The 13,112-nt window shown below is 39.1% G+C and overlaps 1 protein-coding gene across 1 annotated transcript in view; it reads left to right on the top strand.

Moving 5' to 3' along the window:
- The window catches only part of tyw1 (tRNA-yW synthesizing protein 1 homolog (S. cerevisiae)), a 66,666-nt gene extending 54,975 nt beyond the window's left edge, over nt 1-11,691 (top strand). The window contains exons 15-16 of the mRNA XM_006641020.3: nt 1,615-1,782; nt 10,474-11,691. Coding sequence (XP_006641083.2) covers nt 1,615-1,782; nt 10,474-10,695 — 390 coding nt within the window. The 3' untranslated portion in view covers nt 10,696-11,691. The remainder of the gene's footprint in view (nt 1-1,614; nt 1,783-10,473) is intronic.
- The last annotated feature ends 1,421 nt before the right edge of the window (nt 11,692-13,112 follow it).

The following is a 13,112-nucleotide window of genomic DNA, read 5'->3' as shown; positions in this document are numbered from 1 at the left end:
GAGCTGTGGCAGCAGATTTGAAGATTGATTTAAAGTATAGGTATAATAGAGATTGCATGATGATGGAATGGTGATTGAACAATGGACTGGGTGTATGGTGAGATGCAGTAGAAAAGAACAAAAGGGATGGAGAATTTCTGCTTAAATAACTATGAGCAGAACTTTACTGTAAGTGATGTGAAGTGTGTACTCCAAACTTTATGTATTAAAAAGGATAAGCTAGTTCAAATTGAAATAAAAACTAGGTTCTTAAATATAAAACAACCGTGGTAATTGGCAAGATTCCAAAGATAAATTCGGTCTGATTATAGCAAAATGTAAATTAAAAGCAAGCCTACAGTTCCATACTGGTTTTGCCTCACATCTCAGAACAGATGACATCTTTTAGATTAGTATCTTTTAGATTAGCACTCACAAGTGTATTAATTTCCTTTTTGATTACATTGTCTTCAGCTGATGGATATTTTATGTGAGTTCAGACCTCAAGACTGAGGCTTGAGGACATTATGTAGCCCTGTGTGTAGTGCTGTACATTAGCCTTTGTTACTGTTGTAATCGCAATCCCAGTGGTTGTGTGTGGTTCTGCATAAAATAACAGAAATGGTGGTGATTATTTATTAAAAGTACCAGAGGTAAATTTTGGTGGGTAATAAACAGAATGTTTCATTGATTTTTATTTCAGAGTCTGTCAGTTTAGTTTGTCGGGTGTTTTACGGACTGAATAAGAGCCTGTTAAAGAGCTAAGCAAATAAAAATAATACCTTTCTTCTGGTGTGTCAGGGTATCATGATTCTTGTTAATGGTCTGTGTACTCAGTGCCACTAAATGCCTTGAAAATTTCTTGCAGGCTGATGAGATCCATATCTGACTTAGAAAAGAGTTATATCAACTTTATCAGTCCTAATATTTGTTTCGGAGCCTTACTAAATTTGCACTCGTGCATCTTTTTCTTAGAAGTTCTATGGATGTTTGGGGAAAAAAAAAGCACTGTCATCAGTCCGTGTTTTCATAGTGGTGTCAGTTTAGCATGCAGTTCTTTGTGTTCACTATTGCCTGCAATATCCCTCCCCAAGCCAGCCTTGTTGAAGAAAGGTTGCAGAGGCCAGAACTGCAGGCGGCAACCTTCCTTGTGAATAGTGGGAATGTTAATGGAGACTGGCATCTTGGCGCCTTGATCTTGATGTGATATCTGTCGATAGCAAGAAAACTGGTGTCAGTCTGAATTCCAGCCTGTCCCCGGGGAAGCATGAGACCTTCTTCTAAATTGGTCTCCGGTGCCATGTGAGAAAAGCCCTTGGGCAGTGCCGACAGGTCCCCCCCCCCGTTATTTTAACAATCCATGTCCCCTGTACTCTTTAAATTTGACGTCTGTCCTCAAGCTTGCGCTGTCTGGTGCCAGAGCTTGGTTTGAGCTGCTTTGTGTGGCAGCTGATAGGTTTTTGAAGGGACACCTGCGGCCTGGCGACCGGGCCTTGCCTATCACCGTTTGTCAGGGGGCACCTGGGAAAAGTCTCTTAACCCATCTGTGAGCCTGTCCTCTCAAGCCGATCTTTTCTGGTCCTGCCCGTGCAGCATTAACATCTGTTTGATTTCTTCTCCCCCCTCTGCGACCAGGGAGTGACGTACTGTGGAGAGAGCTCTGCCAGCAACCTGACCATGGCTAATGTTCCCTGGCACGAGGAGGTCACCCACTTCGTGCAGCAGCTGGCAGACCAGCTTCCCGATTACGAGATCGCCTCAGAGCACGAGCACTCCAACTGCCTCCTCCTCGCACACATCAAGGTAAGACGGACTCCTCGCCCGGCGCTGTCTGACTCCCCTTATCCATGTGTGAATCGGGCTCCAGTTTCATGTTCACATGTTCCTCCTAATGTGCGAAGGCCCTCAACCAAATTCATTCCCTTTGACATAGCCTTGGATTTGCAGTGCCTTAACCACCTTCTGCTTTTTATGTTTAGAAAATATATAAAACGCTGTACAAACTACTGTACATTGTCAGATGTTTGTTGTCAGCTGAATCCCTCTGTTGAAATAGACTGTTCAGGGTCCGTATTCTTTTTTTTTTGTCTTTCTGCCATTTTGGCTGAGACGATATAGTCTGCTTATTGGACTTACTTTCAGCTGTCAAAACAAGAACCTGCAGTCTTTCTGCAGAAATTTTTTTTCTTAACATGTTTAACACTGATTTCCTGATCTTGATCTTCTTTTGATGAAAAGTTCCTGTTAATTTCTGCATATCCCAGTTGCCATATTGTATACAGTTTGACATTTATTTCTTATGGTTAAATCCTTTTAACAAGGTGTTTGTTTGTTTTTTGTTGGACCACATTCACGTCTGGCAGTATTAGTATTTTTGTGGCAGACTTCCATTTGTGAAACTCTTTGTGCTGGTCTATTTATAATAACAATTATATGCAAATGTTTTTTTTTTTCGCTTTCCAAATCAGCCTCTTAAGCTTGTGGATCAGACTGAGAGTTAAATGCTCCCTCATTTAAAAGTTGCCAGTGTAATGAAGTACTCTTTGTGTGCTTTAATGTTGCAACATTTCTCCAGCAGTGATTGTTTCTTGTCACGCCAGCTCAACAGTAAGCCATCCATGGAAAATAAGCCTTTACCAATATGACAGCATTCCATAGATTCTGCCCTCTGTCCCGTGGTATTAATTTCATGAACTGGAATCCCATATACCTAATTGTTAATGAGTAATGATTCATTGTGTTCTAGTTTTTCAACAGTGGAAAATTCATCACTTGAAAAAAAATCACTGCACAGTTCTGTTGCAAAGAAAAGTTCTGTTTAAGATGCAAATCTCTCCCAGGAGTTCATTTTTTTTTTGTCCCTGGCTGAACCTTTTGATATTTAAACATGAAAGTCATTATTTTGCCCTATTTATTTTATTAAATGTATCTTTCAGCTCGGTGTTCTAGCACTTAAATTGCAACCTCTGATTCTTTGCCTGATTTGTGTTTCTACGAAGGTAGAGATACTGCCAGTTTATTTTTTTTGTGCGGAAAACAAATCTTTGGTGGGAAAGACAGCTCAAATATTTTATAAGCAAAGATTTGCAAAGTTCCAGTGGTGTTGCTGCTTCCCTTTGGTACCTACACTACATGTTATGACCTGTCAAACTGTAACCTGATCACCAGCCACCGTCTTTGATTGTGAAAAAGCCACAGTTTTCTGCATTAAGATGTTTGGGGTTGTTGCTCTCTCACTTGACCTCAACTGGTGTATCAGCCAATTATTTCAATGCAGAGATTCGCAATAACTGACTGAAGCCTGACAGGTCATAACCTGATCCAGACAGCTGGAGGTAGTGAGACTGTTAATGAGTTTTCCAGTGAGTTAGATGGCAGATGATCTCTTCGTCACTGGTGAATGACTGAGGTTGAAAATGGTAGACCAAAACGATAGGATACTCATGAATATTTGCTATAGCTATTTAAATCTTATTTAGAGTATTTGACTGCATGCCAGAGAAACGGAGGGAGATCAGTCTTCGATATTTTATACACAGGGTTTTCGCTCTTTACCTTACAAGAGGTTAGTTCAAGAGCAAAAACCCTTCATATAAACTATAGTGTTTAATAAATTGCTTAACTCATCTATCACTGCAGTGAAGCCTGGCAGGACTGGATATTCCTTGTGCTCAGGAACACAGATTCTAGGGAAATTTTTCAAAATTGTATTCTGTGGCTAACTAGGTGGCTCCCTATGGCCTGACCCAAGAGCTTTCCAAACTGTGAATAAGTGTTCCATTAAGAAAATGTCAGTGCTTGTGATGTTGTGATGTTTTTCTTTCTACAATATTAAATGTGAAATTTTGAATGTCTTGGATCTCATTCATAGAAGAAATTATGAATGAGAGGAACTTTGGCTTTTTTCCTATACTTGGTGACTGAAATTCTACAGTCAATGAGAATATTTGCAGTACCACTGCACTGAACCTACACGACTTGCACTATGCACTCTCAGAATTCTTCCCTCCTACAAACAATGACCATGCTTGGGTCAAAAATGGGTTTTCAGTTAAGATGAAGCCATTTGGCTGAGCAGCGCAAGATTATGAGAGTCGATTAACTTGACTTTCGGCTCTCAACTCAAACAAAGGTTTGACAGATTTTCGCTAAATAATTTTTGGAACAGCCTACTTCAGGAGTTCCTGAATGTAGTAGAAGCATGTGGTTTGAGTTCCCTTTGATATGATACGCTCATGTGAAACTCGATGTTTGTATCACACTGCAACAACATTAAAATACAGGGATAGACTTGATCCTTCATCTAATATGAGGATCTTGGTTTCTGGTCCTGTTCCCAATATTAAGTGATTTTGTGATTGAAAGACACAGAAGCACTCTTTCCATTAAAACATGTCAAATGATGCTTATTTATATATCATTATATAATTCATTTACTGTATGGAAATGGAGCAGATGGTTCACAGCAGGGTGAATATGGATGGGGAGACCAGCTCACCTCCTAACTGCTAGATGGTGCTCTGGTGCCAGGTGTTTTAAGAATGGACTGGCAGCTGTCCAGCTACTATTCCTTTATAAGTCACTGTAGACCTTAGCTGTGCTTTCATCTTCCTGTTGTGCTACCTTCTTCCTTACCAAACCAAAGAGTAAAACCCACATACAAGCACAGCAATACACTTATTTACATAAACATTATATGCAAACCGTTTCCTTTGCTTCTCAATTTCAGTGGACAGTGAAGTCCCAGTTTCAGGTAGCTAGGATGCTGTTTTCATTTGGAGCTTTATTTTCTTTTAAACCACAGCTATAACCACGATGGCCTGCACCAAAGCTCCTAGACATTGTGTGAATGTACTCCCTCACCAGAATCATTATGGTCACCTCTTGTTCCCTAAAGCTACAGGCCCCATAGCTGAAACAGTTAGCATTTCCAAATTGGGTGGATATAGTAAAACGAAAATGACTAAATCAGTATTTCTGACATGCTTTACTGAGTAACCACTAAAAGTGATTCTTGGGAGTCAGTCCTTCCTGTCATCAGTTTTGACATTTGACTCAATTGAGGGTTAATTGTTGCCGAGAATGTGAGATTCTTTTTCCAAAACAGTTAAAGGTCAAGTATAGATCAAGTAGCTTTAAGTTTCTTGGTTTTTGTATGTTTTCTGATTATATTGTTTCTGTGATTTTGGCTTATGTTTGTTTGCTGTTTTATCTGCCATATTTTGAGATGTTTTTCCTCATGAAAGAATGGGAAAACTTTAATCCGTTCATCCATTTTCTAACCGCTTCATCCATTTCAGGGTCACTGGGGAGCTAGAGACTATCTCACCAAGCAATGGGCTCAAGGCAGGGTACGCCCTGGGTGGGACGCAGGGCACATACTCAGTGGGAATACATGAGTGTACTGTAAAATGCTTGAATGGTATCTGCAGGAAATTTAATCATTATGTTTCCAGGAAGCATGTCTTTAGGAGTGTTGAGGAGCCATTTTTCATTTAATACCTTGTAATTCATCATAGACACATCTGTCTGTGAAGCATTTTCAATATTTTATTGATTTATTTTTATATGGGGTCCTTGATGGTTCCCTTATTCCCTTTACACCTCGTATCTGCTTTAGTCCTTCTCATTAATTTACACCTTCCTGTAGTCTGAATCACTGTGAGCCCCATGTCTTTGCACTTTCAAATGCATTTTTTGTCACGCCCACTCATCAAGAAAAAAATATTGAATTTATCTTTAAACGTTTAGATGTTTACAGGTTTCCCCTTAATGGTTTGTGTTTTATAGCATAAATGCAAAGGGCTTTGTAAAGAGACAAACAAGAGTTTCAGTCTAACTTGATTTTGTCCCACTTTAACACTTGTGTAATGAAATAAGTGTTTAAAGGTTGGGCACAAATCCAGCGCACAAGGCTAGCTCTTTGCTTTAAGTTTGCTGTTTGGCAACTCATACAGCAAACACAGTTTAAAGGCATTAGTTAAGAGCTTTAGCTTACTTTTATTACACTTGTAAACAACAGTATGCTTTTATTTAGGGAGGCAGCCAAAAGAGATGGAACTTAATTTTGTGGGTCATTAATGGCATTTAAACGAATGCACTGCAATTGTTAGCCCTGAACCAAAACAGATGCTAGATTTATAGAATTTATTGTGGAACTTCACCGAACAGGCACATAAATTATTTCCGCTCTTTCAACAGCTAGTCTTTGTGTCATGTAATTTTCAAGACTCTCATGCTCACAAGCTGTTGCCTAAACAGTTCGGGTTATTTCAGTTAAAGAAGTACCAGTCAGTTTTAAAATGCATTACCCTGTTCTTTGAGAACTGTACTATATTTGCAAAACTACCTGTTATTATTTTTAAACTGTTTGATACGGGCAAGAAATGGAAAACAAGGCCATAGCTCATTGAGTGTTTTATAGGACGAAAAGAGCCCATAGCTACCAAAGGATTCACAGTGGCAGGTGATGTTGTGGTCAGTGGCAAAATTCATCCCAAATGTGTTAAATCACCTCATGAGTCGGGTAGCCACACATGCAAGCATGTTCACACATTAGATTGTTTGGATTGTAGAATGATTTGATTGTAACAATGTTTCATTTGTTTGGGAATAGTCCAACTGGAAACTTTACAAACCCATATCATTCATCAGTAGGTGAAGATGGATATTTTGCCATTTCCTCTGATCCAGAATGCATTTCTTTATTTTCTTCTGCATTCAATGTTTTTGCACTTCTATGACAGGTATCTTCAAACCAATCAGCTAAGGAAGGATTGTGGTGTTTTTTTTAGTATTTGAGTTTTCTGCATGAAAGAAATACAAAATGTTGTTTCTAAAGATTTCTAAAGCTACTCTCTGCACAAATCTAGGGGTAAGGAACTTTCTGTGTGTTCCTCTGCAGATATTTGGGTTTAACGTTATCTACTGTTAAAAAATTATTCAATTTAAGATTTACAAAGTGTTTCACTTTCAAGTAGGTTAAGAATTGCAGCATTATGTTCTTGGGGCTGAATAAGAAAATTCTTTATTTTTAGAACTTGACCTGAGAATGTACAGTAGATGTTGTAAACAATACACCCTTTGACTTATAAAATGGGTTTATGTCGATATACCCTACCATTATCACCTCAGTTAAATGGGATTTCCAAACAGTCATAAGCCAAAAATTGAAATGGATTTCTAGCCTCCTGTGATGGTGACGAAGAAAGTAGCTCCAGTATTTCCTGCGGTGACCTATTGGCAGAGTGTGTTGTTTATTTAGTTTAGTTCGGAGACCAGTGGGAGTGGAGGTGGTGATTCATAGATGTGAATTGCTATTTAATGAAAACATGAGGCCCTCTGGATGTGCCCCCTGGAAACCTTTCTTGTAAAGGGTTGTAGACAAACAAGATTGATAGGGTTTTGAGTCATCTGCTTTGAAGAAGCCTAAATACAAGGATAAGAACCAGTATGATATAAAAATCCACATTGGTCTCAACAGATAATGCAGAAGGGGAATTAAAAAAAAAACTCAGAAATGAGTGATCGCGGTAGCCTTTATTCTGCATCAAAATTACAGTTTCTACAAATAAACTTGGAAGCTTTTGTTGTTACGGAGTTAGTTGAAATCGCTGACTGCTCAGTCATCAGTTTTCTCTTTCACATTTGTCCCACATGGTGTTTGCAATGCAGCCAGATTCATAGGAAGCAAGCTTTTTTTTATTTTTCTGAAAACGTTCACCTCTCTAATGAGCTGTGTAGTTTGGGAAATAAATGTATCCAATCCTGAATGTGAAAAAATAGCTGTGTAGTTAATATAGAATATGAAGCAATGCAGTACCTGAGTAAGGGGACTTAAGAGAGTTCTTTCAATGTGTATAATTCAGACATTTACATATGCCTGCAGCCCCTGCTTGTATCTGTTTCGGTTCTGTCTGCCACTCAGTGAGATGAAAGAGATTTGACATTGCCCACGCTGTTTCTATGAGTTTCAGAAAGATATTAATCCCCTTAGCTGTCAGATGCAGGTTTGAATGACAGAACAGGAAAGAAACCTCTTTGCTCGTGCCCCGATGTTTAAGAATCTATAAACAATTAAATCCATGCTTAGAGTTGTCTTGTATTTTAATCTGAGAAAATATGAAATCCTGCTTTGCTCAGTTTGGGTCTTAATATCAGTGGAGGAGAATAATGTGGGTTGTGTTTTTTTCTCATTTTACGTATGATAGGTCAGTGCATCAGCTGTGTTCAAAGCATTCAGTAGCAGATAATGCACCGCCTCCCCCTTCCTGTGATAGATGCAGTGGTAGAGCTAATATGAAATACTGAAATTGAATAATGTGACTGAATCCCATTAGCAGATTGAAGAAGTTATGCAAAAGGCAGAATTGAGGATGATATGTGCTTAATAGGCCAAATTGCTGTATTATTTATTCTGAGATTCCCACTCTATAGTGATTTGTAGTCCAATTGTAGGCCTGTGTTTCTCGACGATCCTTTTGGCAGACTATAAAATGTATAACAATCTGCTGTGGACAAGCATCAGCAGCTATGAGCGATTGCCACATTCACACTTGGCTTTCTTTTGTTTTCAGTCTCAGTAAAGCCTCTTTTAATAATACGCCAAGGATAATTTTTCGGAACCTGTTTTGGTGGTGAATTAAACAGGAAGGCAGACAGAGTGTGGTTTTGTGAAAAGAACTAGAAATTCCTTATTTCTTTGTAGTGGATTGAAAAAAATATGGGGCAAACTAGAGACTTAAGAAACTTAAGAACAAACAGACCACCAAAAAAGGACAAAGAAATGTTAAACTGGTGTAAACCTTATGACTGTATTTACTAACTAATGCAAAAGTGTAACTGATTGTACCTTATGACAGCATATTGGTTGCAGGGTTTCTTTCTCAAAATCAGGAGTGAATGAAATTTAATCAATGTAGCTCACTGGATTTGCTGCATGTCTGTTCAGAAATGGATTAAGAAACCTTGGGCCTTTTTGGAGCAGCCGTGACTGTTAATGGTTATTGCTTTCCGAACAAACAGAGCGCCAAGTCACAGCTCTGTCTTTGTGTTCATGTTCCTGCGTTTTGAGGAGACTGAGATATGTAATGGAATATATACCTACATATAGACAAGGATAGAGAGATGTAGCTATGAGAAGCAAGAAAACACCTGTTGATTTTCAGTCTCTTGTCTGATGACGGAATTGCAAATAAACATGTTTCAGCAACATTCCAAACCATGAGATACAAACTACAGTGTTGGTAAATAATTTTCATCCAGTGCTGCAGCCTGGATTTATTTTATGCAAAGATATCAATTTTTCCTTTTTAAAATCGGGAGCCTGTCTATGTATACTGAAGTGTCAAATATGTTCGACAGCCAAATTATTTTTTAACATTAGAATGATGGATTATAGTTCTGGATGCAGACGTAGCCTTCATCAATGTTTTGTGTACGTTGTTTCTCTTTCTGACTGGGGAATAATCACTCATCGTTCTGTTTCTATTTTCTTCAAGCTGGGTAATAGTTGCCACTAATAATTTCCTATTACTATAGCAGCATTGGGCTTGCCAATGTTTTGTGCTTGCTTAAGGGTAAAACAAGGAGCAGAGGGTCTTGTATTCAGGTAACTCACGCACCAATGAGTGCCTCCTTGGCACCACACCGTCTTTAGTTTGCACCAGACCAATTGTTTTGCTGCTTTAGAGCAACATTATTAGGTGAGAAAATGGCCTATATCTGTGACAAATTGGTTGGGGTCTGGGAGTAGGGCCAGAGCAGTTTCTCAGCACACTGTGATGGGGAATGTCTGCGTCAGTGAACGTCCAGTACAGAACTTCCCTGGCTAGGAATGCAGACTTTAACTCTGTCTCGTTTGTGTTTTTGCTTGAGAGTAGAACTGTCACAACCTCCTCTCTAAACAATGGGTTTTGTGAGTTCTTGTAGTTAAACGTGTCTGATCCACATTTGAAATTGCTTTCAAAATGTATGGCTGTTGAACAACATGTCTTTTCAACCACAGGGTGATTGGCACTCCCCCTGGATTTTCAGTGGTGCTCTGGTTGAAAACTCATTACAACCCACTAAGTGCAGTTGGTTAAGCCTTAGATTTCTCAGCATTGTAATACTAGAATCAGATGTCAGCAGTCTGGAGAGTGAGGGCTGGAGACAGACTGAACTACCCTCTTACTGTACACTGGAATGGCAGTGGCACATCTAACTGTACCCTCTCTGTCTCTTTTATGTGCAGGAGTTTGACTGAAGGGAGCAGATTGAAGTAAAACAAATAATTGAAAACTGCTACTTTAACTTTGCAGATAAATAAGGCAACAGAAAGTGGTTTCTTTTGAAGTGCGCTTGGCTTGTTAAAGTCGCAGAAACAGGATTACCTCCAGGTCTCTGTAAGAATTCTCCTCCTCAGGTGTCCATGTGCAATTTTATCTGTCATGTCTGCAGAAATGGATAAATTAGCCGCCTTTGTTTCTTTGCCCCCTCTTTCCCGTCGTTCAGTTTAAAGTTGCTGGGGAGTGGTGGACCTGGATCGACTACGAGAGATTCCAGGAGCTCGTCGGGGAGTTGGAAGAGAGTGGGGGCGCAAACACCTTCACAGCTTTGGACTACGTGGCAAAGACTCCCAGATGGGCCGTGTTCGGGGCCAAGGAGAGAGGGTTCGATCCTGCAGACACCCGCTTCCAAAGAAAAAACAAAACTAAGGATCTTTCCGGATGCTGACACTGGTTGACCTTCCATTAGGTTATCTCTTTCCTTGTTCAAAGTTTTTTTTTTTTTGCCTGGTTTTAACTCATAAAAGATCAAAGCTGGATGTGCCCAGTTATTCTTCTATGAAAGGATGTGCATGTGAGTGGTGATATCATCTTCCAATTGACAGACACCTGTCAAGATCATTTTGGGATGCATTTGTGGAGAATTTGGGTTTTTATCCGCTGGTGCTTTACCAGGATTTTATTCTCTAGAAATAACTCTCCATAATTCCTTTTTAAAGGCATATCTTTAAATTGTCATCTCTTGAGTTTTTGCACTTGTTAATCATTGATTCACATGAACAGGTCTCTGTACTTAGGTCTACAAAATCAGGGATTTTAGGTGCTTTTTGTGACCTTAGCTGAATTGTCTGATAGTAGCTGTTACTTCTCCGTAGTTGGTACACTCTGCTGTTGAGCCAAGTCGTTTTAAGGTATGTTTTTAGAAAAGTTCAACAGAGCAGTTGTTTTTCTTCCTCCCTCATGTGATCCCAATAAAAAAGAAATAAAAATGAATGTGTGGCTTTTTTCAAAGTAATTTGCAAAAGAACTGGTTTCACATTCCAAAGTTAACCTGTGCCCTAGACATCAGCACAGCAGATGAACTGCCAAACCCTGATGAGTCTCCAGTAGGCTAATGTGTGAAGTAATTATTGTGATTGTTTTGTAGCTGGGATTTCGTTCCCTTTCCTAGTATGCGGCCACATTGCCTAAACAGTGAAATTAAGCTTGCTGTCAGTGCTGAGGTTTGAGCCAGACAGAAATGAACCCCAATGTCACTTAAGGAGGTTGGTCTTTTTTTTTTATCAAAACAGCATTTGCTTCTTTCTCTTGTAAGCAAGAAGTAACAGCCGCTGGACAGACAGAAGGCAATTTAACTTTTATACTTTCATAGATTTTGAGGCAATTTGCAATGTTTTCTTTAACAAACTGCTTAACATACAATAAAGAAGATAAAAAAAATGGACATTTGGGTATGTTGCATTTGTCCGTGTCTATATGGATGTAACATTCCTGTACGTAAATCACAACATCCTATTGGAGTGCATGAAATATTATCTAAGGATGACTGATATCCCTTTGTTAGTTTTAGCTTCTGTTTGGCTAACAGGAGCCAATTCATAACTCTGGGTGGTTTTAAATCTAGTGTTGTCCTACTTATCTGCGCTGTCTCACAAAATTCTGTATTGGGACCTTTACTATTAAGTATTTACAGGTCAGATTATTCAACATTCCACCATGGTCTGTGGTTTCACTGCTCCACTGATGCCTCTCAGATTTGCCTGCAGACCAACTGGATACTCCTGTGGCGGTTTGTGCATTTAACGGGTGTCATTGTGATCCTGTGACAGGGATGCAGCAGAACATTTTTAAGGTATACCCTGTGTGAAGACAAAGGTTGTGCTTTCAGACTCCCGACAGACTCATCTTTACAAAACAAGTGTCGCCGTTGGTAGCAGTAAAAGTGAACCCTGGAAGACCGAGACCTAGGTGTTATTTTTGACCCCTAAGATGCCATTTGAAAAATGTCAGTGACATCCCAGGGGTATGTTTTTAATGTCGGTGTCATGTTGCTCATGCTTAGTCTTGCTATATCTATCTTCTGTTGAAATATTGATAAGTGCCTGTACTTTAACAGGTTTCGACTACTGTATTACCTCACCTGCCTTGGGTGTTACCTTAGGGTTCCGAATAGGTGTCGGTATGTCCAGAATTCTGCTTGTTTTGGGCTCTCTAAAACTGCTTTCCATCAACATGATTCCTGTGGCATGTAAATTGCACTGGAAAATTTTGAATGCACTTTTAGTAAATTACCCTGTGTGATAAGGCACTGTATGGTCTTACTGCATCATTGATCATTTTAGCATGAGCTTCGGTGGTGGTACTCAAATTTGCTGACTTAGGCCTTCTCTGCCTGCTGAAGACTAAGTTCAACAAAGTATGCGATGCAGTCTTCCCCAGCACAGCTAATATCTTTGGATCTCTGTTCAAGCCTATTAAAGACTCTGCAATAGTCAACATTTTTAAATCTTCCTTGAAGATCTGTCTTTTCTCTATGGATTTTAACCGAGTACTCTTGATTAAAATAGTCAATCTAATGTGCTCCTTCTTTCTATTTCTTACTTCTATTTTGTATATAGCACATGCATTGTTGTACAGTGCTTTCAGCTCGTTGAAAACTGTTTATAAATTGAACTTTTTGTTGATTGTGATTATAATAATTTAATATATTTGAATTATCTTTCTCTGTTATTAAACCCAGAATTAATGTTCCATGGAACTGACAAGCATAAAGCTATATATTCAGCTTTCACAATTTTTCCACGCATACATTCATTCAGATTGCTGCTTTTCTGCACAGTTCTCCATTGAGATGGTAGACTGTTT

Source organism: Lepisosteus oculatus, chromosome 26 (assembly GCF_040954835.1).
Source record: "Lepisosteus oculatus isolate fLepOcu1 chromosome 26, fLepOcu1.hap2, whole genome shotgun sequence".
Classification (NCBI taxonomy): Eukaryota; Metazoa; Chordata; class Actinopteri; order Semionotiformes; family Lepisosteidae; genus Lepisosteus; species Lepisosteus oculatus.
The sequence above is the reverse complement of the archived record's forward strand: the minus strand, read 5'-3'. Positions and strand labels throughout refer to the sequence as shown.